The sequence below is a fragment of the Taurulus bubalis genome (assembly GCF_910589615.1).
Source record: "Taurulus bubalis genome assembly, chromosome: 1".
Lineage (NCBI taxonomy): Eukaryota > Metazoa > Chordata > Actinopteri > Perciformes > Cottidae > Taurulus > Taurulus bubalis.
Genome location: NC_136589.1, coordinates 38,616,091 through 38,640,538, shown reverse-complemented (window position 1 = coordinate 38,640,538; position 24,448 = coordinate 38,616,091). Strand labels below are relative to the sequence as shown.

The 24,448-nt window shown below is 43.0% G+C and overlaps 3 protein-coding genes across 4 annotated transcripts in view; 1 reads left to right on the top strand and 2 right to left on the bottom strand.

Annotated features, from left to right (window-relative positions):
* The window catches only part of agap3 (ArfGAP with GTPase domain, ankyrin repeat and PH domain 3), a gene marked incomplete at its 5' end in the record, with an annotated part of 109,259 nt that extends 103,035 nt beyond the window's left edge, over positions 1-6,224 (top strand). For both annotated transcript variants that reach the window (XM_079230858.1, XM_079230857.1), the window contains 2 exons: positions 4,304-4,559; positions 5,759-6,224. In XM_079230858.1, the coding sequence (XP_079086984.1) occupies positions 4,304-4,559; positions 5,759-5,989 (487 nt within the window). In that variant the 3' untranslated portion in view covers positions 5,990-6,224. The remainder of the gene's footprint in view (positions 1-4,303; positions 4,560-5,758) is intronic.
* An 8,053-nt stretch (positions 6,225-14,277) lies between these two features.
* On the bottom strand, positions 14,278-15,902 carry gbx1 (gastrulation brain homeobox 1; the record flags this gene model as incomplete). Its single annotated transcript, XM_079223462.1, has 2 exons — positions 14,278-14,792; positions 15,452-15,902. 2 exons carry the CDS (start codon positions 15,900-15,902, stop codon positions 14,278-14,280), a joined length of 966 nt encoding a protein of 321 aa, XP_079079588.1.
* A 2,205-nt stretch (positions 15,903-18,107) lies between these two features.
* Positions 18,108-22,726, bottom strand: asb10 (ankyrin repeat and SOCS box containing 10). The gene is made up of 5 exons (XM_079228701.1): positions 22,322-22,726; positions 20,335-20,602; positions 19,624-20,128; positions 18,960-19,073; positions 18,108-18,806 (listed from the first exon to the last, which is right to left on the bottom strand). The coding sequence occupies exons 1-5, from the start codon at positions 22,641-22,643 to the stop codon at positions 18,621-18,623; spliced, it is 1,395 nt and encodes a 464-aa protein (XP_079084827.1). The 5' UTR covers positions 22,644-22,726; the 3' UTR covers positions 18,108-18,620.
* Between the last annotated feature and the right edge of the window lie 1,722 nt (positions 22,727-24,448).

The following is a 24,448-nucleotide window of genomic DNA, read 5'->3' as shown; positions in this document are numbered from 1 at the left end:
AAGCTTTGGGGCCCAGTTTCTGTCCCTGTTGTGTGCACTTTTTTCTTTCTTTTTTTCTTCTTTTTTTTTCATCTCTGCCGTTTCCCTCGGAGCCCCCTCTCTGTCTTTCTGCTGCTGTCCCTCTTCCTCACTCTTCTGTCTCTTCCCTCCCCTCTCGCTTGTGGAAGTGAAGCTGCTGGCTGCATGGGAATCGGTCCCATACAAGTTGCCCACCCCCACTGTGAGGTCTGTTCAGGCTGGTCAAACCCCAAGCCCCCCACCCACCCTCCTTCCCTCTCCAACCAACCACCACCACCACCATTTCTCCCCTTCACTGCATCTATTTGATGTGTCCGCAGTGAATTTGGATGCTCGGGGAAGAGTAGGAGGAGCCCCCAGAGGCTTTGATTGTTTAGGAGGACTCAGTATGTGTTTGAAAGATGGGTGAGTGGTGGGACGGACATCCTCCTCTTCCTATGGACCAATGCACCTTTATTGCAGGCCGTCAGATTGGTCATTCTGTGGCTACTCCACTGCTGGCTCCACCCCCGCCGTCTCAGTTTCCCGTCCCTTCTTATAAATTCCCGTTTGCCTTTGTCTTTCAGGCTTGACTAATTATCCTTGTTTGTCCCTCTTTTATTTGAATTCAGTCATGTGTTCTTGACTCCGTGGGCTGGGTTTAGGAGAATCATTCCGCCATTTGCCACTTAATTAAGTCAGGGTCAGGATCCATTGCTCAACGGAGAGCTGAAAGGACAGAGCTCTAATAGAATTATAAAAGAGGCCTTTCTCTACTGTTAAGGCCGCCTTTATCTAGGTGGGTTCTACGTAGTCAAATGAAAGGGGACACCAGCTCTGGACAGGAGCCCATTTCCACTTTAGACTCTGCGAGCATTTTGATGTTTGCCCAAGATTTCTTTCACATGAAATCTTAACGACGTCCAAAGCAAGACAATGATTATCAGCTTTGAAGGTAACTCTGGAGGATGGAGGAAGATTGCGGCGAAGCAAACGCCAGCTTGTTTTTAGTTGAAAGAGACACAGGCATTTTTATTGGGAACTTTAAATTTCCCTCTGTCCCCTAAGCAACAGAGACATTTCCAACAAGCATGTGCTCAAGCCAGGGTGGGGAAATTGGTGTGTGTGTGTGTGTGTGTGTGTGTGTGTGTGTGTGTGTGTGTGTGTGTGTGTGTGTGTAAGAGTAACCACCAGTTCAATTTCCTAAATATCCCCCCATGCTGTGAAAATTCCCTCTCCACCTCCCCTCCTACTCGGTCCTGGCGCTTTGACATGCTAAATCTGCTGATTTTATTTTTCTTCCTCCTGCGGTGAGGAAGTGTCCTTTTCAAGGGTCTCGGTTTTCCCCCTGACTGTCTAAACCCGACCTCTGTTTGGATTGTTTTTTCTATTTCAAACAAAAGACAGAGGCAGGATTACCATTCCACTTCCCTTCACACTCTGGCTTTCAAGTGGCAGAGGTTTAGGAATTTTTCAACCCCAAAAAAAAGAAAACCACTGTCCGGCTGCTTTTTGCTTTTTTTATTTTTCCGTAAAAGTAGACGATGCAAAAAAAATAGCTGTGGTTGAATTCAGAGCTCGGCATCAGCAGTGAGCGAGGCCTTTTTTCCTGCTAGGTCTTCGGGGCTGATTTCGTAGCGCAGGCTAACAAAGTGTCCTCAGGGCTCCTTTCTGAGATGTTGACGTCTTCTTAATGGCTCTCCTCCGCCTTTTTTGTTTCACATCTCGGTGCTAACTTTCTGCCTCATTTAGCTCATATCAATTCACTGGGCTACACAGATTCGGCATCTCATTCATGGCCTGAGCTTTCTGAAACAAACTTTGGACAACAGCTCTCTAAGTGATTGATTTGAACCGCGCTCAGATTTTTTTTGTTACAGGTTGTAGATTCTTTTTTTTGTTGCCTTGAGGATTACAGTTAGTTAGAGAGTTTTTCAAACATACTTTCTCCTCTTTGGCAGTAAAAAAACCCCACTTATTTTCAAAGAGTCCAACGGAAATAAGAGGGGAGGGCCCTTCCTGTTCTGAACAGTTCTAAGGCCAATTGATTTGCTAACAGGCTTGTCCACACATAATGACTGAGTAGGGATTGATGGAGGTCTTACACCATAAAACTCTGAGCCACTGCAATTGCCTGCCATTAGGGCTGTATTGTTGCTCACATAATACCCCGTATACCCTAAAGAAAAGTCTACCCATAGTCTGATGGGTATAGGGCTTTCTTCTCCACATTTTCCCTCGAGGTCATCATAAAAATGCACCCATATGCTTATAAACGCAATAGAGTTCAGACTATTTTAAGATGCGGGTTAAGTTGCTTTACGAGCTTCCGGTGGCGTTTCGCAGTTAATCAATCTGTGCTGGGATGCTGATAAAGACCTGCACCTCTTCCATCATATCCTTAACTCCTGCAGTTAGGGCCGGTGCCAGGCTCCTCTGTGCAAGACAGACTGCTCTGTGAAGTGAGCCTGGCAGCTGACATATGAGTCTGACAATGGTTGCTGTCTGTGGTAAGTTGGCAGCCTTGACACCTAAGTGCTATAAGGTCGTAATAAAGGAGAGTGACTAATGTTGAACTGGCTACTATTGTTAAAGCGGCTGCTGTAATTGAAACATTTGCTATTTGGGGAAATACTCAAGCCAGTTCACACAAATGACAAGATGACCTATTTATCTCTTTTAAATTCTAGTGGTTCTAGTTTTTTGGTTTTACTCAAGGAGGTTTTGAGCTATCACTCTGACATTATCCTAATTGCACTTTTTCAGTAGGCGCTATGTCACCATTAGAAAGTCTATCTGACGAGGTCTGTGGGTTTTGTAGAGTAAAAAGGACATTGTTTCAGGAAGATATTGCTACAGTTTCTTTTTTTTTTTTAAAGATCATGATTATTTTAAAGATTCATTATTTTTCTAATTGTAGACAAATCCCATGAAAAGACATATCATTGGTTTTGGTCTTTTGGGGGGATTCAAAACAGAAGGTATATAGAAGCCTTATCCTTTGAATGTTATTTTAAAATCCTGTTAGCACTGACAAAATACCATTCACCTTCATTGCTTTAAGGTGGAAACAGAAATCCCCCAAAAAGATTAGCTCAAGTAAAACTGTGTGTGTGCGTGTGCGGCTGCACGACTTTTGTAAATTGGGTGAACCAACCAATTTGATGATAAATATATCATTTAATATGTAGATGTTTCATCGCTCATACAAGGTTCATTTTGGTAATTAAGTTGTACAGTTGGAGTTTGTTGTCAGTGTGACGATGATGAAATGGAATTGAAGTGAGTGTGATTGTCAGTTTGCAGTTGCTGCAAAGCCTCGGCACGTTGATAGGGAGTCCCACGAGAGTCTTGTCACTCTCGCCAGCGTCGCTGCTTCAACTTATCCGTGCAAACCTTCTCCTTTCTGTCACTCACCCACAAATCCAAACAACGGCCTCTTTCTGCTCCCCTTATCACGCCGACTGACAGGGTCACGGGGTTAGTGCCACATTGGGCATGCTCAGTCATTCACATATTGATATTGATTTATTTTTTGGGGGGACAGTTTATATGTGGGCAGAGAATGAAATGGGGAGGGAGGGGGTCAAGATGGAGAGCAATAGATATAATTCGGCCTGGCGATAGAGGACGGAGCCTTCCCTCTGCCTCTATTCTCTGCTGCGTGCTGGAGTGAAGGAGCCCCGCATCCCGCCGTCCCTCCCTGGCTGCCATTCAGCCCCATCGATCTGACTCAGGGCCCAGCCGCCCCGAGGGAGACCGGGGCTTGGAGCCACACTGCTCTCTTTTGTGGAGGGGAGCCACCGGTTCAGACTGACAGCCGACAGCGCTGATAAAAAATACGTCCCCCTCCTTCCTGTATTGTCAGCAGCAGACATGCTGTTCAAGATGTGTAACCTTTAGAAAGCTGGCCAGGCTCTAACCGTCTTGCTGTCGACCTTAATCACTAGGAAGTGGAATATTGCCCAAAGCATCGCAGCCTTTGGCATTCTCTCATCTCTGCAGCCAATCTCGCTGTATTATTTCCCACTGTGATGGAGGAGGCTAGTGGCTTTCCTGTGCTCTAATAATTTAGAAACATCACTTAAGTGAGTCTCTAAGATCAATTACTTCAACACTTCCCGTAGCTGTCTCCATTATATCTTTCTCACATGGCTTTGTCTAAAGATCACTGCCTCTGGCTTATGAGATATGCGTTTAAAGGTTCTTTAACTCGTGTGCTAAACGGCTCTTAATCGTGTACATGTGTTCGCCATGATTTCCCCTCGCCTGACCTGCGGCGTCCCTGTCATTCATTTCTCTCCAGGGAAGAGAAGGAGCGCTGGATCCGAGCCAAGTATGAGCAGAAGCTGTTCCTGGTGGGGTTGCCCCAGTCGGACATGCCCCTGGGGCAGCAGCTGCTTCGGGCGGTGGTGGAGGACGACCTGAGGTTGGTGGTGGTGCTGCTGGCCCACGGCACCAAGGAGGAGGTTAACGAGACCTACGGGGACGGAGACGGACGCACCGCTCTGCACCTCTCCTGCGCGATGGCCAACGTGGTGATCACACAGCTGCTCATCTGGGTGAGTTGGCCTCTCCGGCTTCGAGGGCGAACGGTCAGAGGTGGATGAGCATTGTTGTTGTAGGCATTTAGCGTTTGGCAAGTGATTTAGGAGTTTTAAGTGTGAAAAGAAAGACTTCCCAACAACCAGCAGACCTCTTTAACCTTACCATATGTGCCAGCTTCTTATTACAGGTTTGTCCCCCAGACACCAAGTGTTTAAAAATGCAAAAATTACTGGGATTTTTATCTTTCATAGCTAGCTGTTTAATTATATTTTCTTAAAGTTTACTTAAAAAGGAGCAGTTCCTCCAGAATGACGTAACTGCCTATGAACTTAACACAACTAACTAAAATACATATCGCACCCCAGTAAAGTGCTGCGAAATCAACAGACCCGTAAAATGACCGCAACATGACCGTTTAAATCCTGTTTTAAAGCTTGTGCCATGCTGTTAGGAATAAATAATAAATAGTGAATTATCTATTTATTGATTTAGTCCATTTTAAGCATATATCATTAATATATATCATTTTAAATGTACCGTGTTAATTCCCGGAAGGTTGCTAAAACCCCAATTTTTTTACCCCAAAATACACGTACCTCAGTGGAAGCTTCAGCTGCGAATAAACATGTTCAACATTTCAAAATTGCCAAAATGTAGACTTCCCAAACAGGTTTGAATAATTCACCACATATGAGAATTAATATATCGGCGTTTTTTAGATACAGAATGTACTGTATATTGTATTTATTGTCAAGTACTGTCATAGAACTTTCAAGAAATAAAAGTATGCACAGGGCTCAATGCTCAAATGATGAAAATGTACATTTTAAATAGGAAGCAGTTCATTGCACATTTCTTTTGTTATCCACAAATGTTTTCCCTCTAAAGAGCTAGTAACTGCCAAAGTCTGATCCATTAAAGTTCAGGACAACCACGTAACTGTTTCAGGTAAAACAGAGGCATGGTCAGACATTAGCTGTAAACAGTAGTAGCTATTGCACATACAGGTATCTAAGCCATATATTCATCATGAGTTCAAAAAGATCCAAAGGAGGAAAAAAGGAGAAAAAGGGGGAAACTAAAATGAGCTTCTGAGTAGAATCAGAATGAATAGTTCAACTACACAGCGTTTGCGTTGCATTTTGTATAAAATTAAATAAAAGATAAATCGTATATCTGATCTGTCTTCCATACTCGTCATCTTCTCCCACAGTACGGTGTGGACGTCAAGAGTCGTGACGCCCGTGGCCAGACCACGCTGTCCTACGCCCGGCGAGCCGGCAGCCAGGAGTGCGCCGACATCTTACTTCAGCACGGTTGCCCCATCGACACGAGCAGCCTGACGTCCGTGGCCACCCCCAACATGAGTCGCCGCAACCCCAACCCCAACATCAACAACAACAACGCCCAGTGTGAGCTCAACCGCAGCATCAGCATCATGTAGGAGCCTGGCGAGCATCTGCGGACGAGCACGCGCGAAAGAACCCGAACCCGAACCCGCTCGCCTCTTCCCCAGTATTTCCTCCTCGGTGTCACCCAGAATCAGTACCAACGGAGATAAATCAGGAGTGATGGACTCATTGTTTATATTCCACTATGCCGAAAAGAACTGGGTGTTCAGACATTGTACATTGTTTGTTTTATACTATTATTTTCTATTTCGTTAAATTCGTTCAATCTTGGTCTGAAATGATCACGATCAGCTTTAAGCTCTTTGTTTTTTAAGCTCCAACCAAACAAATGACTTACTTTTGCATTCATACCTACCCTACGAAAAGCATTTCCTTAATGCTTGAACATTTCCTTTTATGTCTTCCCCTTCCGCGACGTGAACTGATTTTATAATGAGCTTGAAATGAGAAAGTTCCTTCAAATTTCCAAGGCTAAGCATAATAGCATTAAACTGTGAGGAATAGTTGTACAAGTGACAAAACACTGATGTGGGAAAGAAACTAAATCTTCCATGATCTCAATGGCTGTTGCAGCTTTAGTAATGATGCATGTCTTCAACACAGCTATCTAACTCATGACATACTATTCATATACAAAGGAAAAGCAATTATAATTGAAGAGTCCAAATGATTTAGATACTTAATTCACAGGAAAATGTGTTCGGATCATCATAAAGTAGTTGATTGCAGAATTCCTATCGGGTGAAAGTGAGTCATTTCCTTCGCCTCCCTCGTTGTGATCCTCCAGTAAAAGTGTCCGTGACTATAAAGGAATTAAGGGGCATAATGTGTTATGGCCATCGAGCCACGTGGATGCGTTCGCGTTGCCTCTTCAATCAAAATTCATTCAGAATGTTAAACGTTTGATTGAAACAGTGAAATCGCACCATTAACAATGTCTTTGTTGGAGTAATTTTTCCAGATTGACTAGATTGTGCAGTTGATTGTTTGACATAGATAGAGACTGGAACATCCATTCACTCCTGTGGCCAAAGGCAGTAGAAGCGGTACTCTCGAGAGCGTTTCTTCTTTTGTTGCTGTGAAATACACATATGATTTTGTGTGTGTGTGTGTGTGTGTGTGTGTGCATGCGTCCGTGCATTACTGTACAACACGTGTGTGCTTATACGTCTTCGTCTGTGAGCAGAGAGCGGCCGGGCATTTCTGTCCATAAACGCTCGGAGAAAGGACACGGGCGAGGAGAAACCTGCAGTGCAAGATGAACATAACTGTGTTTCAATGTACAGCCGTCTGTAAAAAGTAGTTCTTGTTCATTCACCTTACTCCTTATAAGAAACAGTCTCTGACTTTCCTTTTTGCTTCAACCTGTGTGTCGGCCTAAAAGCGGGGAGTTAACAAACTGCTTTTCAAGTAACTGAAGTGAGGATTAAATAGGCAAGGAGATTCATAGAGGGAAGTTAAATTAGTTTGACTCTCTTTGCGTTAATACAAATGTACAGTATTCAACCGACAGATTAATTTATAGTCACGGTAAAAAGTCGCAGTTGGCACAACGTCTACCGTGTATTTTTCCTTTTTATTCAACTGCCATTTTTAAGGTTTTTAATTGTCTTGATTTTATTGGTTTACAAAGGCAGGATGTGTGTTTACAGAGCAAGTTTGTGTACCTTATGTTCAGGATTATGTTTCCTGTTTTGAAGATGTGGTCAAAAGAGGATGGTTTGTAAATCAAGGAGAAAACAACACATTACATTTATTGGAAATATGCTTTCTTGATCAGGTCGATACCACTCTCACCCTCGTGTGTGTGTGTGTGTGTGTGTGTGTGTGTGTGTGTTCGCAGCTGCTGCCAGGAGGCGATTAGCTTAGCCTAGCAAACATTGTATCAAGTTACTCACTCTAAAATTACAAATTGTCATTTTTACATTTCTCTTTTTTTCTCCAAATTAAACAAACAAGAAAGAACATGTTTATTTTTAAGCTTACTTTAAGTTTGTAGGCGGATTTTCAAACTCTGGAGAGACACGCTAACTATCTCCCTGCTTCCGGTCTTTGTGCTAGCTAAGCTAAGCTAACAGCCTCCTGGCTCTAGCTTCATACTTAACGCACAGTCATGGCAGTGGCATCGGCCTTCTCATCTAACGCTCAGCAAGAAAGCAAATGAGCACATTTCCCAAACTGTCTTTCTTTCTCTTCAAGAAATCCCGAAAGCGACCTCAAATTCAACCAGATAGCTTCCGATTGATTTGTACTGTACAAGAGGTACTGGCCTTATTTCTGATTTCTACTTGACCAACTTATTTCCATGAGTACGTTTCAGTGTCCGAGGGGATTACTGAGAGGAGTTTAATGTGTGTGTGTATAGTGATTACCTGAACTGAACCCTTATTTACATAGATGATGAAGAAAACACTAGAAACCTGCCTGTTTTTTCCCCCAGACACAACATGGACGTGTAAATACTAGCTTCATGCTTTTATCTGAAGACGAGCTCCTAGAGAAACAAGCTAAACAGGTTTTAGGTCAATGGTCCCTTTTGACCCATGAACCATATTTTTTTGATATGTTGTTTTTGTTTCTCCTTAGGCATATTTTTACGGTACTTCTGTTTGGTCTCGACATGAACTGAACATCTTTGGTACTTGTGTATAATGATGTACATTTTACATATTTATAATGCAGTTTGTAAATATCTTTTCTTTTTGTTTTTTTTGTTGTTCAAGTTAATTTTCCTTTTACGTTGAGAACGTGAAACGAAGCAAAAGCTAAAGAGTAACTTGTTGTATGCTTGGATGCTCAGCTGACTGTTGACCTATTAATAAACACTCAAATAAAACGAAGTAGCCTTCCCTGCATTTAGGGGAAATTGACACATCTGTCTAGTGTGTGTGCGTTCGTCCATCATCCATCCCGCTCCCACCACATCTGTGCATGACCTGGCGAGGTGATACTGTCTTTCAAATGAAAAGTCTCACTGTCCCTTCATAAAGCACTGCCATTTCACGCTCTTCCCCTTTTGCATGTTCCTTCGTCAAACTTCCTGGAGAAATCCAACATCACCGGAGGAGTCCCGTGAATGTGTCCAAGGCAAATCACCCGAGCCTGTCTTGAGGTAAGTAAAGCAACCTCTCTCCACTTCCTGCTTGTGGGACCCCCAACAGTTCGCTGAAAGAGGATTAAGATAAAGAGCCGGGCTTAGTGTCAGGCAGCACAACGCCGTAGGGAAAAGTGAAAGGTCTCAGTGTTGAGAGGAGTCAAGCCCTCACTAATCTACTTCTTATTTCCTGCTAATCTGGTCTCAGCATATCTTCATCCCCTTCCTCTCTCTGTTGGCCGGCTTTGTCTGAGCTTCATCACCTGGTTTCTCTTCAGTGTTTCCTCTTCCTCCCTCTGCGCTGGCTCGACATGGAGCCACGGTCCTCCGAGTCGCGCTTTAAGGCCCCGAAAACTTATTTTATAAATCAGCTTCCTGTCCAGCACTAATGGGGTCCTGCCTGAGCATGTTGTGGATGTTTCACATGAAGGAGTTATGTATTTCAGTGTTTCTCTGATCTCTTCTGACTGGTTTGAAGTGAGCACGGCTCATTTAGAAAAAGGTAACATTAAATATCCCTGCAGCAATCGGGGGTTTGAGCAATATTTGAATCCGAATCTGATGACAGTTGTTTTGCACCCACAAATGGATCTATTGCAGCAGATTAGCTGGGGATTTGACTCTAAAATAAATGGATCTATTTCTAAACTATAACTTATCTTTATTTAACCTAGATTGTTGTACATTTGCCTGAATATTCAGTGTTATTGAGAAAAACTTGAACATCCAGTAAGTGGTTATTGGGACACTTTGGAGGAAAGGAAACCAGCTGTAAACACAATATTGACATAAATTCAGCTTTTAAACTGATATTAGCAAATATTTGCCCATTTACACATCCAGCACATATGGAGCAAACTCAACTTCATTTAGCATGAAAAAGCTGACAAATGAAGTCCAATATTCACTTTTTAAGTTTTTTGTCTCTTCCAAAATATCTGTCTCTTTAGTGGCTAAATGCTCCGCTATGTTCACCAGCCGTCTGGTTGCTATTTGGTGCTGGGTAGGTAGCGCACAGTTAGGTTTTAGAGCTTTTGTTTTTGAGAGTGAACCAAAACAGTAAAGTAAGGGCCTAAAACAAAATAAAAGATGCTGAAACTGCTCTAGAAGTTCAAATCTGTTGGGTGATGATCTTTCACATAAACCCATTATGTGATATTATTATGTGATCCATTGTTAATATAAAAAATATATATTATAAGTTTAAAAATCTTCATGGGCTTTGAATATCAACAATTTAAGTCCTCGCTTAAACTGAATCTCATTCCTTCCTTGAGAAATGTCATCAAAAGTGCGTGTCCTGTAATTTATCACGCGCCTTGGCAGACCCAGGCCACTTGTGTTTGTTGTGGTGAGACCGGAGCGCTCGCCTGCACTGCTGTGTGTTTTGATATTTCATCAGGGCCAGCTAAACAGTGAGGAGGGCTCTCTGCCGCCCACCTCTTCTCAGACAAATTGCCTCCAAGATTGCAGAGGTGGGTCTGAGGCTGATGGATGGGTACACAAAGACCTGACGAGACCATATTTGCAAACATTAAATCCATATTTCCATAACATGTAGAGGGCTACTTGGCCACGGGCCACTTTAACAGCCTGTTTAGCGAGCAATCGGTGATGAGCCCGGTCGTAACATAAATGTTGCTTTAAGGTGCCGTTTGTCTAACATGTTTGTGTCAGCTTGTCTTCATTTGGACATGTTGCTCCCTGTTTTCTCCTCCTCCCTTCACCCTTTCAACCTCTTTAACCAATAATTATATCCACTCTGCTCCTTCCATCCGAGCATCTCTGCTCTCCTGAATCCCCCTCAGACCTGAACATCCATTTATCAATTTCAGCTCCATCACGTCTGACCGGTGCATCCATGTTGCTCCTCTCTGACTGACCCAAAACTCATGTCTTCATTTCCATATCCTTGAACCTCTCGCTAATCAGCGGATTTCAGCCCATCCGTGCCGCTCTGCCCCTCTTCTCCTGCTGTTTCATCCGCACCGTGCCGTCTTCCTCCTCATCCTCTCCTCTCTCTCCTTTGTCTTACATAAACGCTCCGTTCCCATCACTCTCTCCTCCACCCTTCCCTCCTCTCTCTTTCTCTCCCCTTCCCCGTTGGCTTTTGCCTGCATTTCTCTGTTAATTTGCCTGAGAATGCATTAGCTGTAATGAAGGCTGAGGGCCGAGGGAATCCTCCAGGGTTCCATTAATCATCCCCCCTCAGACAGGCAACCTTGATTACAAGTGGCAAGAAATTCATTAGAGCTGGGCCTCTGACAACTCTTATCTCCGCCACTAGATCTGACTCATTAGGCAGCCAAATTAAAGCTATGATGGCCCTGATGAAACTCATCGCTTGTTTATCTTGTGCGATTTGATGCATCTGCCCATACATCACTGTAGCCACGACCGTCCGGACCCTCCCAAGAAGTCAGCCCTGCAGTCGACGCTGAGCAGCCTGCACTCACACCAGCAGCAAGTAATGAGCTCCCTCGCTTTCCCGTCTCTCTCTCTCCCTCTCTGTCTCCAGGTGGAAATGGTTTAACGTCTTCGCTGGAGAGAACTTCTGATATTTCAATTTGTGATTCAAGGAGCTGAATGGTAAAAGGATACAGATACTGTCTTGAGACGGAGGTGTTCACTTACAGACTATAGCTGTAATGGAAGAGGGATTATTAAAACTCATAAAGGATCTAACAAATTCACAACACGCACAAAATCTGTTAGCCGAATAAAGCAAAATTATTTTGTTTTTTTGATTTGAATTAGAAAATCCTGTGTGTTAACCATTCTTCTCCCTTTGGAATAATAAAATAGTCCCACTCACAGGATCTTGATGACAACAACCACCATGACCTTGTGGCCTCTGAGCTGTATCACAGCTCCTCGTCGTCACCTCCACGGCGCAGCTCACGGGAGCCGAAATAGCCGCTGCACTCTGGCACAACGTCGTGGAATTGACTGTCTGCATTAGTCAGCTCTTGCACTATAATAAAAACTTCCACCGCTCCTTCACATAACCGATCCCTCAATGAATCCCCATCCAAGTGTCACAGTCTTGACATATGAGGTGGTTGCTGGAATAAACTTTATGGGTGCCCTGGTCACGAAGTGTCTATTTGTGTGCTGAGGTCAAATTGAGATAACAATCGTGTGTGTGTGTGTGTGTGTGTGTGTGTGTGTGTGTGTGTGTGTGTGTGTGTGTGTGTGTGTGTGTGTGTGTGTGTGTGTGTGTGTGTGTGTGTGGAAATAAAATGACAGATAACGTGTTTTCTCACAAACCTTCCGTATTCTGGATAAATGTTGGTTAATAAGAGTGCTGGTTGATTTAATAAAATGAGAATACAAAAAAAATATTTGAGGAATCTCGCCCTATCATCATACTTCAACAGGTGCTGCTGCAGCAGCTTTAACATGAGGCCAGAGTCTATTTTGGAAAACCAATCACTGTCTCTCATCTGAGCGGAAGTGAAATTATTCCAACATGAGACGTTTCTGGAAACGGTTCAGAGAAACATGCATATGAATGTTTGCATAAAACGTCGAGCCCTGTTTCCCCTTTCCTGTAAATGGATAGCTATGTGGCTAAACATTATTTTAGTTCCAGATTATTGGATTATTGCAGCTGTATGATTTTTACATTGCCATGCAAGTTTCCATAGTGGCCTATGTCACCATCTTTGCAGATGAGGTCTGTAAGTGGAAATAGTCATGTAGTGTAATTTTATTTATTAGCTATAGGAGTCTATCTTTATATGAAAACCGACCTTTAAATATTGGTTTGCTTTATCTGCAATATTGATCTTTTTTTATTTCTTATCAAATTTCATGAAATATTCTAGGGCAATTAAATTTCATTCTAATAAACTTATTTTTGTAAGAATTTTCTACAGGTGTCAGTATTTAAAGTAAATATCAAACTGAATCTCTCTAGAAATGAGTTATTTAAAGAAAATTACACATTATTAAAGAAAGTATTATAATGTTGTTGTTTTCCACAGAAACAACATTATCAACTTTAATGAGTTGTTAAAAATGCATTTTAAACCCCTAAACGAGTCTTAATAGATCACGTTGATTATTATTTTACCAAAGTAAAATGTGTAGCTCACAGATTAGTCATGGCTGCTGTCGGTTTGGTTGTCTCTGTGACTGGTAGATAAGTTCATTATAGTGAGTTGAATGTTCTCAGTAATGAGGACCCATCAGTCCACTTGAGACAACATGGCCTCCTGAAAAGAAATCAATTGATGTTGCTGTATTTTTTTTTTTTTAAATAAACATATATATATATATTATTTTTTCAGGTACTGATGTTTTAGGAAGAACATATTTATAAAATCAAGTGATTAAAACCACCACGAGGGTAAACGAAGCTGCGATACTGCATCACATAACACAGTCAAGTGTTTGTGAACCTTTCAGTTGCAACGCTTCAGGTTTCCAGTGAAAACTTTCATAAATGTTGAAATGACATGAAAATATTCTCATGATATCATTTAGAATAATTTCTTTCGGATTTTCTTTTATTTAAAATGTGGGTCAATAATATCAAAATTGCCGCCATGATCGCAGTTTGTACAGAGTCGCCACATTTTCTTTTTAATTTTCGCTGGACACAATAACTCCTATACATTTTTACGCGACCATAAAAACATATTATCTCCGCCATCTAAACAATAATAATTCAACTTGGATTCCAACTTTCGTATAAAGCGATTTATTAGGTCAATATACTTTACAGATGTCCCTTGTTTGGTCATTATTTCCTTCACATCTTTTCTCCCTCCCCCGCCACAAATATCTGTCCAAGGTGGTTCCTTCAGTTGCCAAACAAAATGTAAAACGTCCTACATGCAAACGTGGTCAACAAATTGTACGCAACACAAAAACTAAAAATTCAGCTTCACCAAATGAGGACATGCACATAATCAACAGAACATTTTGGCCCAACATATAAATACTTAAAAAAATCTTTACAGCCTCCTCTCATAGTGCCCATCTGTACCAATTTTTACCCATTTATATTTACATATTCACAGCAATAAATAAAAAATGACAGCGTATCGCCAAATAAATGATCTGTCTGCGAGCAAACCGTCTCACCTCTCAGACAAAAAAAAAAAAAAATCGAATCCTCCATGTTTGTGCGTCATGCGTTCAACGAATCAGTGGAAGATAGTCAATGTAAGTTTGTTTTTTTAATCATTATTCATATTTTTGACTTTCATCATGAGTTCATGGCCTGGTCCCTTGCTCTATCTGTTGGTGCTGACTCCTCACAGCAAACCTGTTGACGTGCACGGGGATGGGGACCACGATTTTGGGGTTCCTCACCGGCTCCCCCGACCGGTTGTTGACGTTGCCGGCTTTGATCCGTTTCCACTTTGCCCTGCGGTTCTGAAACCAGATCTTCACCTGCACCTCGCTCAGTTTAAGCGCGTGCGCGATCTGGGAGCGCTCAGTCAGAGAAAGGTACTTTTTACAGTGAAACTCCTTTTCAAGTTCGAGCAGCTGCTCGCTGGTGAAAGCTGTCCGTCTCCTGCGGCTCTTCCCCGCCGAGCCGCCGGTCGGCAGCGCCTCCTGCGAGCCGGTTTTTAGTTTGCTCTTCTGGGACAGCGAGCCGCAGTTGTTGCCGTCCGAGAAGCTTTCGTTCTCGCTGTCCGCGGAGCTGTCCTCCCGGTCGCTGCACGCGGTGTCTGCGGATTTGAGGTCCAGCTTCTCGTCGTCCGAGCTGTACAGTTTGGTCTCACCTAGGAAAGGAAAGAAGAACAGACAACATCCACGTTGAGTCTTTTGAGTCTGCGAGCCCAATAAAAAGGGGCGACCATTACGCAATGTCTCCAAAACGTTATACATCAATCATGGTGTGTTTTTTAGTGAGCTGGGAGAGATAACTAGTGAGCTGAAAACACTCTAAATGTTGATTTACAAGCAGCAACATAAATTCGACTCCTTTTGGGCCTTTTTACAGCTGCCCTTGTTCTGCAAGTTGTCACTGCAACTGTTTCTGGCAACTTCATCTCCCTGCAAAATCACTCTATACTGAAGTTTCCTTAAAACGTTATAAAGCATGCCCTCCAATTTGTTCTAATAGTATGACGAGCAATTCAGAATTCAGGTCAATACAAAAATCCAAATGTTTTCATCCGGTCACCAGGTTGCATCCCCATGAATGTGTGCTATAATACATGTATCATAAATAATTCTGTTACTCTGCCACGATGGCAAAAACTGATGCAAGATGGGTTTGACTTTTTATTTTAATTGGACCAAACACTTTCTCCAACAACCTCTGCTTTGAACGCCTTTTACGCACAACGGTCACTATATTTTACGCAACAGCTGTGAGGGTTTGTATCTGATGAAATACCATAAATAAGTAAAGAAATGAAGTAGAGGCCGAGCTTACCTGATATTGTTTGAAAAGTTTCCGAGAAGTTCAGCCGCTCGGAGCCCTTGTCCCGGCTGTGCAGCTCGTCAGATTGCGGACTCTCCTGCCTCCTCGCTCCGGGGTCCGCGGCGCTCAAACGGGGACCTGGGAGTTCCTGCGGTGGGTAGAAGCTGTCCGGAGGATCCGAGAAGCTTGGCATCGTCGCGGTGAGCGCCACCATGGATGGCACCCCCTGTCCCAAACTGGCACAGAACGTGTTGGTGAGCCGTCCCGCAAAAGAAGCCAAAGGCGCGAGTGGAGGTAAACCAGACGATAAAGGCGAGTGTGCCAAAGCTTGTGACATCACCAAAGGTCTGTACGGCATGAACATCGGGTAGCCCGTGTAGAGCAGGTGTCCCGGTCTGGGCTGCGGGGTCCCGATCAGGGAATCGATTGAAAACGCCGTCCCGTGGCCGATTGGTCTCTGCATTTTTGCAGGGAAAAACACTTTTTTGTTTTATTTGGTGGAAACTTGGAAGGCAGGTGTCCTTTTTTTGTTTTCTCCCCTCGGCGACGCGCAAAAAGTTTCAGTGCAAAGACGGAGTGGATTGAAAGTAGATCCTGTGCCGTCCTGTCATCCCCGGGAGTGGACTGACTGCTTCTCGGGATCTCTGCGCTCTATATGCGTCAAGGCTGTAGGGCGCTTTTGTTGTGAGCCCCACTGCTACCTTTCCCCCTCTTATTTGTCACACACTCAGACATAAACACACGCTCTCTCTCTCTCTCTCTCTCACTCTCTCTCTCTCTCTCTCTCTCTCTCTCTATCTATCCATCCACCCCTCTCTGCAGCTCCTCCCCCCAGCCCCTCTCCAATGTGTGCCTATGTGACGCGTATACGAGAGAGAGAGAGAGAGAGAGAGAGAGAGAGAGAGAGAGAGAGAGAGAGAGAGAGAGAGAGAGAGAGAGAGAGAGAGAGAGAGAGAGAGAGCGCGCGCATTGGTTATCATCTGCAATACAAGGGGAATGAAAAGGGGGTGTTTCCCTGGGGGCTCATCCATCTTCCTCAAATTACGCTTCATTTCCTTATTCAGCCTCTGACTTCTTGGCCGTCTTGAGAGGCGGTAGTTTCCCAGTGAGACCAAATCGCCCTCCTCCCCTTTTGCCAGGTTCCACCATTGACTGCAAAACGGTGTGAGAGAGACTGCTCCAGCCCTTCCCCTTCTATAATCGTTGACCACACCAACCCAATCAGCTATTATTAATTTTGATTGATGATAAGTAATTACTCTGGATTCAAGGGACAGCGTAAAACAACGGTGGCTTTTGTTGAGGGATATTGGGGGCCGATGGGCCATCGGAGTCGGGAGGGGAGGAGAAGGCAGATGTTTCTCTCTCCGCAGCTAAAAACAATGCGTTGGGCTTCAAGAGAGAAGAGAGAGAAGTGCCGCAACAATTGTTCCCTGGAGAGAGATACTTTGCGCGAAATTAGATTCGGATAAAAGGCGTTTATGCGAGGTCAACTGCGGTGTGCACGCGGACACATTGTGCGCCAAAGTCAAATTGGAGTGATTCCTACGTTGTTTGAACTCGGGGGGGATTTATTTAAAGAGCTGTGAATGATAAACTTTTAACGTCTCTTACCGATCAGCTGTCACGTAAATCATCCTTTATAACGTTTTTTTTTTTATTTTAATAAATATATTTAAATGAAATAATGCACACAGTTGTAATGTATTCCTGATACAAAGAGACAAAAAAAAACCTCTTATATTTTCTTTAAGCAGTGGTTTAATCGCAGATCATTTCACCTTTTTAAATGGCAATGGGAGCTGATGATGATTAGCCCTATTGAGTCCTGGTGCCCGGGCTCTCCAACTGGTCGCCTGATTGCACGAGGACATAAACATATCACAGACTCTGATTAGCAGTGGAGGGCCCGGCCAGGATAATTCTTATAATTGCAAGTGACTCCAGCAGCACCTCTCTCTGATCTATTGAAACCGTTTGCTCAGCTCCCCTTTTTAGAGGACCTCTAATGTTACTCAGCTCCTCTTTACACTTTGTATCAACCATGTGTTTTTTTTGGCGTCACGTTTTTTTAATGACCAAATACAATTTACATTCATATAGAATATTTATCATATAAATCTATTTCTGGTCTACAATATGTCTTAAATAGGCCCAGCAGGAAATCACCTGTTTATTAAAAAGATAGTGCTGAAAATCTTATTAATGCTGTTTTATCATTATACAATTAATTAAATTAAGACAGCAGATAATTAACATGTGACCATAATGATTCCTTCAATATAACGTTTTCTTCCTGTCTGATATGAGAGACTGACAGACATGGGAAACTTCCTTTGAATCATGTATTTTTTTATTATTTCTGAATCATAAGACCATGTTAATAACTTTATCGTAACCTCTAGATAAAAGCCCAAATCACAATCGTTATTCCACACGATTTAGTTTCATCTTGTTTTTAAAGTTGAACTTCCAACGTGTCTCTTTATATTTACAGTGTAGTTTGATAACAACGGCTCGATCTGGTTTAAAAATACATTCATTTTATTTAATTAATATAAAAACCGAGAGTAGAGAAAAACAACGACTATATAAGCAGCACACAAGCACGAGAGAAGAAAGGGAGAAAACAGGAAGGCAATAATAAAACAACAATAGATTACATGGCCATGGTGGAATATTTTATTTTACATAAAGCATATTTTTGATAGAAAACGCCTAATTACAATAATACCGGTGGGAATAATTATTTATGCAAATATTTTAAGGCCTTAAATCGTCACTTTGTCCATTAACATCAAACTACCGCAATAAGTATATCATGTATAAAAACACAAGTGTCTGAGCCTTTTCACTACCATGTGCAGAAGTAAAAAAGAAAAGAAAAGTGGTCTTAAAATATATTAAAATATAAAACAAATGGTATACCTGCCATGTTTTTGATCAACTTTAGTCAATAGCTCCCTCTTGTGGTGAAGAATCCAGTGTGTCACTCACTGGAATAAAAGTGACAAGAGAACCAGCAGCTGCTTCTTAACGTGTGGCACAACAAGCATTGAAACATATGAAGTGTACTGATGTACACTTGGTGGCACTATTTAAATCTTGATTTAATCCTGACTCATCAGCTTCTTCCTCACGTGGCAGCACTCGGCCTTCATCAGGACTCACACTCACTCGTTCAGTGGACATAGCCTCTGTACTCCAGCAGCAGGTAGTTCTTGATGAAGGTGGGCAGATCCAGTTTAGGGACCACCTTGTGCACCCGGCCCTCCAGGAAGGTCCTGATCCTGAAGCGTGCCAAGTGCTGCAGGGTGCGAGGAGCCTGTGCCAACGAGAAGACGGACTCATAGAAGTCTTTGTGCCCCTGTTGAGACAAAATCACAGACGAGATCAGTTGATATCAATTTAAATACAATAAAGAAATGGAAAGAGAGACAGACGACTCTATTTAAATGTTTTTATCTTAAAAGAAAATTCACGGGTCTAACTTTATGAATAAACTATTTAACAAGCTTGCCTTCAACGCCTCAGATGACACAGACTCAACCCAGGCGTCTGTGACTTTGAGGCGACTGTAGGCGTTCAGCAGGACCTCGATGGTGCGTGGAGATCCACAGCAGTGCTTCAAAACCTGCAAAGAAACCACCACAACATATAGGGCACCGATTCATATAATCATCATTTAAGTTCATGAGCGAGCTTGTGACTCCATAGAACTGGAGAAATAAAGTAATTAAACACTTGTGAAATGAACAGATTGGTCTTCCCTCCAGGGGTTTAACTGGAAATTATGCAATTAGTGCTAATTAATCTCCTATTAACACTTGCCTAATTAGGAACCAGGCATTTTGTCTAGTGCACGTGGGTTCACTGATGGTTGTAGTCTGTTTCCCGCAGAGTGCAACACTTCATGTTGTGTCATGCAATGGGAATGATTTGAATGTGAAGTTGTGAAGTCTGGAATATTGCAAGGAACAATTTAGCGTTTCCAGACTCCTTCTCAAGGTGCCACATGTGCAAGAACGTGCTAATTATGCAAAATGAAACACCTTGATGAATAATTGGTGCATGCTGTAAATACAATGAACTAGTTCAAACCAGTGTGGAATGCTTTGGCTTGATATGGAATGCATGTGCACACTTTAATCATTTTAAATAACATGTTGCTTTTGATGTCCCACCGTGGGCAGAGCTCCAGGCCACACCCGGATGGAACCGTGGTTGAGCAGAGCTCGGACGATCCTCTCGGGCTGATGGGAAACCTTGTAGCAGGCCATCTTCAAGATGTTGTGCATGGGCGCCTCGCCGCCGTACCCCATGTCGTTAACGCAGGCTCCGTTGGCCAGCAGCAGATCCACAAGATCTGGATTTGCATTCTTACAGGCCATGTGCAGAGGGGTGTGTTTGTCTTGGTCCACCGTGTGCACGTTGGCCCCCGCCCCCAGCAGCATCTGGCACACCTTGAAGTAGCGCTCGAGCTCCTGCACCTCCTGGGGCTGTGCACAAGCAGCGATCAGGGGAGTGAAGCCCTCGTTGTTCTGCTTGTCCACGGCCGCTCCGTAGCGCAGGTAGAGATCGGCGTGCTCTGGGAGGCCGTTGCTGGCCGCCACGTGTAAGGGAGTGTCGTTCTCGTCCAGAGTGCGGCCGTTGATCGCTGCTCCGTACTGCAGGAGATTCTTGGCACATCTGCAGACAGAATTCTCAAGTTGTATTCCCACATAAACATCAGATAACTGCACCCTGCTTGAGTCTGGTAGGACCAGTAGCTTGTGACGGCTAATGTTAGAAAAACAAGCAGCGAGCAGATTTCATTACTAAAGTGTGATTTCGCGGACCTGTTGACTCTCCTCTTGCGTTTGTTACACTTTCAACATTTGTTCGACTTTACTCACTCAAGGGATTCGGGGCTTGTGCAAAAGTGCAACGGCATGAGGCCCTCCTCAGTGACAGCGTTGGCGTTGGCGCCATGGATCAGCAGCAGTTTAGTACACTCTGGCTGGCAGTTTTCACAGGACTCATGCAGGGCCGTGGTGCCGCCGGGGGCCTGGTCCACATCGGCCCCCCGCTGCAGCAGGAGCCTCAGGCAGTCGGTGAAGCCTCGGCTAGCCGTGATGTGAAGTGGCGTGGTCAGCTCCTGCTCATAACTCAAGGACCAAAGTCCTGCCAGCAGCAGAGAGGCAAATACAAAGTCAACTTTGAGCTTAAGCACGAGGAGCACTGTAAATAAGCACGTTATCCAAGAGTTGTTTTGCTGTCAATCAGAATATACATCATAACATTTTCAAAGAATTGATGGTTACATGACTCTTCCCGACACTCAATAAAAGGAGTGAGTCAGCAATTTTGCACTTCCTATTCCCTTGACTCAAATTTATAGTTTCTTTTTCAATGGGTTAGATGCCTGAAATCAAGCCTGCGGTTAACATAAGTTTAAGATATTTTAACGTTTTTGTTCTACGACATAAAATACGTCAGTAAATGTGCCACTCGTGAATGTTGAAGCTTTATCGTCTCTTAAAAAATGTCGGTTGCTAACAAGTGGCTCGAGGAGACAACAAAACGCCATCTTGCCGACTGGTCTTGCCTTCACAGCATCATTGTGCGTATTCGCGCTCAAACAATTGTTTATAGCCTAACGTTAGCTTTTTACTTCTGGCGATTGTATTCACGCTTCAAGTGTTGATCTTGCTGAACAAAATGTGTAAGTATCAGTATTTTGTGTTTGTCCCAGAGCTTATTTTCTGCAATAATCTAAAATCCAATGGAAATATTCCACTTGCTTTTTGTCCAAGGAACCAGTGCCATGCAAACTGAAGAAAAATACGTCATCCCTGCAGCACTTTACAACACGCAATAAAAAAGGTCATACATTTTTCTTTTTGCATAACTGCAGCCAGTTTGATTTCACAATCACAGCTCTGATAAACCCACTCAGGCCTCTGTAGTTAAATCTGAAGTTCTTCCATTCCTCGATGTTGCTGGTGTCATAAATGGCATCGATGAGGTACTCGTTCTCGTCGTCTTCGTCCACGATGCTGAGAAGCGTCAGATCATCGCCCACAATCAGAGAGTTCCAGAACTGCAGGACTGAACCCGAGGCCTTGGCTGTGGCGATCACGTCGTTGCGGTACTTCTTTGGCTTGTGCCACTTTACCGCTGGTGCTACGTAAGCCATGGATTTGTTTTTAAGGTTTAAGGCTGGTTTATCCTGGAGGAAATAAGCGCGTATGATGGTTGTTTGTGCAGATGGGGCTATTTCAGGCTGCTGTTATGTGATATTCAGCTTGACCCGGTGAGGCTGGCCAGCAGTGACTGCTGTGTTACTGATTCAGCTCATTCACTCAGGTCACTGGACAATTCTCGTGCACTCATGAAGTTTAGGAGAAGCACGTTGTTTTAAAAAAATGGTTATGAGTAACACCCGGTACACTTCCGTTATTCGTGGTATGTGTTCATACAACATTTTAACTTGGAGTTTTGATCATTAATTTGCAGGGACTCAACAAAATCAATAGTCTGTCTCCATTCTTTAGTGACAGGCCCCAACTGAAGCCAGCTCTGGAGTTTGTTTATGTGGTGACACATGGTGGTTTCTATAAATATTGCCTCGTGTTCTTTTCTACAAATATCACATCACTGTCCCTTTAAAATTAAATACTGGCTCAAGGGGAGTTGCACCAGTGACATACGGCTTGCAGTTGCATTTTGTGCTTTAAAGCAGTGATTTACTTCTTTTTTTCCCACAACAACCAATATCTATATACACTTTTGTGAATTTTGGATGCAAATCTCCAGGAAATTAAATAAACTCACACAGCTGTGCCAAATCATACACATTCCTGAAAGAATATCTAATGAATGACAAATGTTGTCTCTCACCGTCCCCCGCGGGGACCCAGCGCATGTCCCCTCCCTGTGGCTCGATGATGAGGTTTGCCGTGGATCCTCGAGGAAAGAGGTGCTGCACGGCCTGCAGGTCTCCTGTGTACAGAGCGTTCTGGACGACCGCATCTTGGCAGACGGCCGGCGGCAAAGTGCTGGACCTCAGCGGCGCCCTGTCCCTGATCTCCTTCTTCAGCATGTAGCGATTGAAGTGATGGCTGGTCAGCTGCTTCTTGTACTTTTGTCTCTCCAGCATGTCTTCATCGAGTTCCAGAGAGCGCAAGGCTGTGGACGTGAAGACAAAGCTACCCAGCGACATGCTGAGTGTGTTCTCTTACAGGGAAAAGAAGTGGTTGTGTGAGATGTGTGTGAATAAATGAGGGAGGCCGTCTTAAAAAGACCCGTCTCTCTGCTGCTGTTGTTGTTTCTTTCTCCCTGGCTGATGTCCACTATGTGGCCGCCGGCTGTTCACAGGTTTGGTTCACAGAGTTGTTTTGATATTCGGTATGAGACCCTCCCTGGAGTGTGACAAGTAATGCTATTTTTATGTCTCACATGCAGCCGCTCGAGCCTCTCCTATTCGCCTGCAGCAAAGTTACAGCCAAGAAGTGTCTCTGTCAGGTTGCAAGTACAAATGAGTTGTTCTGTAACTACAATACATGCTGTTTTTAGGGGGCAATAGAACATATATTTATGCAATGACATAGTATCTTATTAGGCAGAACCTGAATCAGCCACAAATGGGAAGCTTGCTTCCTTAAAAAATATATATTCCTGTCACTTTATGCATTACTATTGAAAACAGATCAACACACACAAAATAAATAATACTTGTTCACTGATTCCTGTTGTCATATTGTGCACATTCTCTAATAAAGTATATTTAAAAAAAATAAGTATATATATATATATATATATATATATATATATATATATATATATATATATATATACAGTACATATATATCGTGGTCCAAGCCCTCTGAGGCAAATTTGTGATTTTGGGCTATACAAAATAAACTGAAATGAATTGAATATATATATATATATATATATATATATATATATATATATATATATATATATATATATATATATAGGTAGCATTACATTTTAAAGTTCATCACATACCGCTTATTGCAGATATATTTCCACCTCTTGTACTCTGAATGTTCAGAGCAAGAATAGTTTAAAGGGTCAAGACATTGTATTATAAATTGTTTCCATTCCCAGCAAGGCTTTATTAAACTCAACTCGAAAAAGTAATAGGTGGATTTTGGACATCTGGGCAACTTTTAAGGTTAAATTGTCGCCCTGGCATTTTTCTGAGAGGAAGAGCAAACGACAAAGCCCTTATTGTAAAGCCCCTGTGAGTGTTGGCAAAATGTATTTTTCTGCTCAGTAGTTTTTTTTATTTTATTTCAAGAGCCTTAATGGATTTTATGTATCCACATGGCTCCCTGCATTAGAACATTAGGCTGAATGACTGGCAACCGCTGTGTCACTCTGCCCCACGTGTAGCGTAGTGATGGCGGAGGGACGGCACATAATTAAGCCTCTAAAGCCTACTCGCTTGGCATCTGACAAACATCTCTTTTGACTGATGGACCATCATTTTCCTAACGCTGGAAACATTTCTATCCAGCAGCAAAACTGCTCCCATCCTTTAACTCTCTAAACACCAAGTGATGAATTTTCTGAGAGTGATTAACTTCTCTATTATAATGTGCTGCATTGGACACACAATGTACAAAATTGCTCATATTTTAATGTCTGTTTATCCACCTCTGTGTTGGAGTCCATCAAAAATGCATGTAAGCTCTGTGGAAAACAAGGTCGGCACCACAGGTGAAGAAATACGTGATATTTGTGGAGAGGTGTTGCCTCCTTTCCCATTTGAAAACGCGGAAGCATCGCTGCATCTCATCTATACCTTAACGACTGTTCTGGTATGGAAATCAAGGTCATTTATTTTATGTTACAGTTTGGTAATAGATGCCACATTAAACTGAAGGCGAGTAAGAGTTTCAACTTTGAAAACACACATTACCAGAGAGAGACTAGGAATATTGTTTTTGCGGCTGGAGTACATCCTTTTAAATGATACACATAATGAGTTTATAA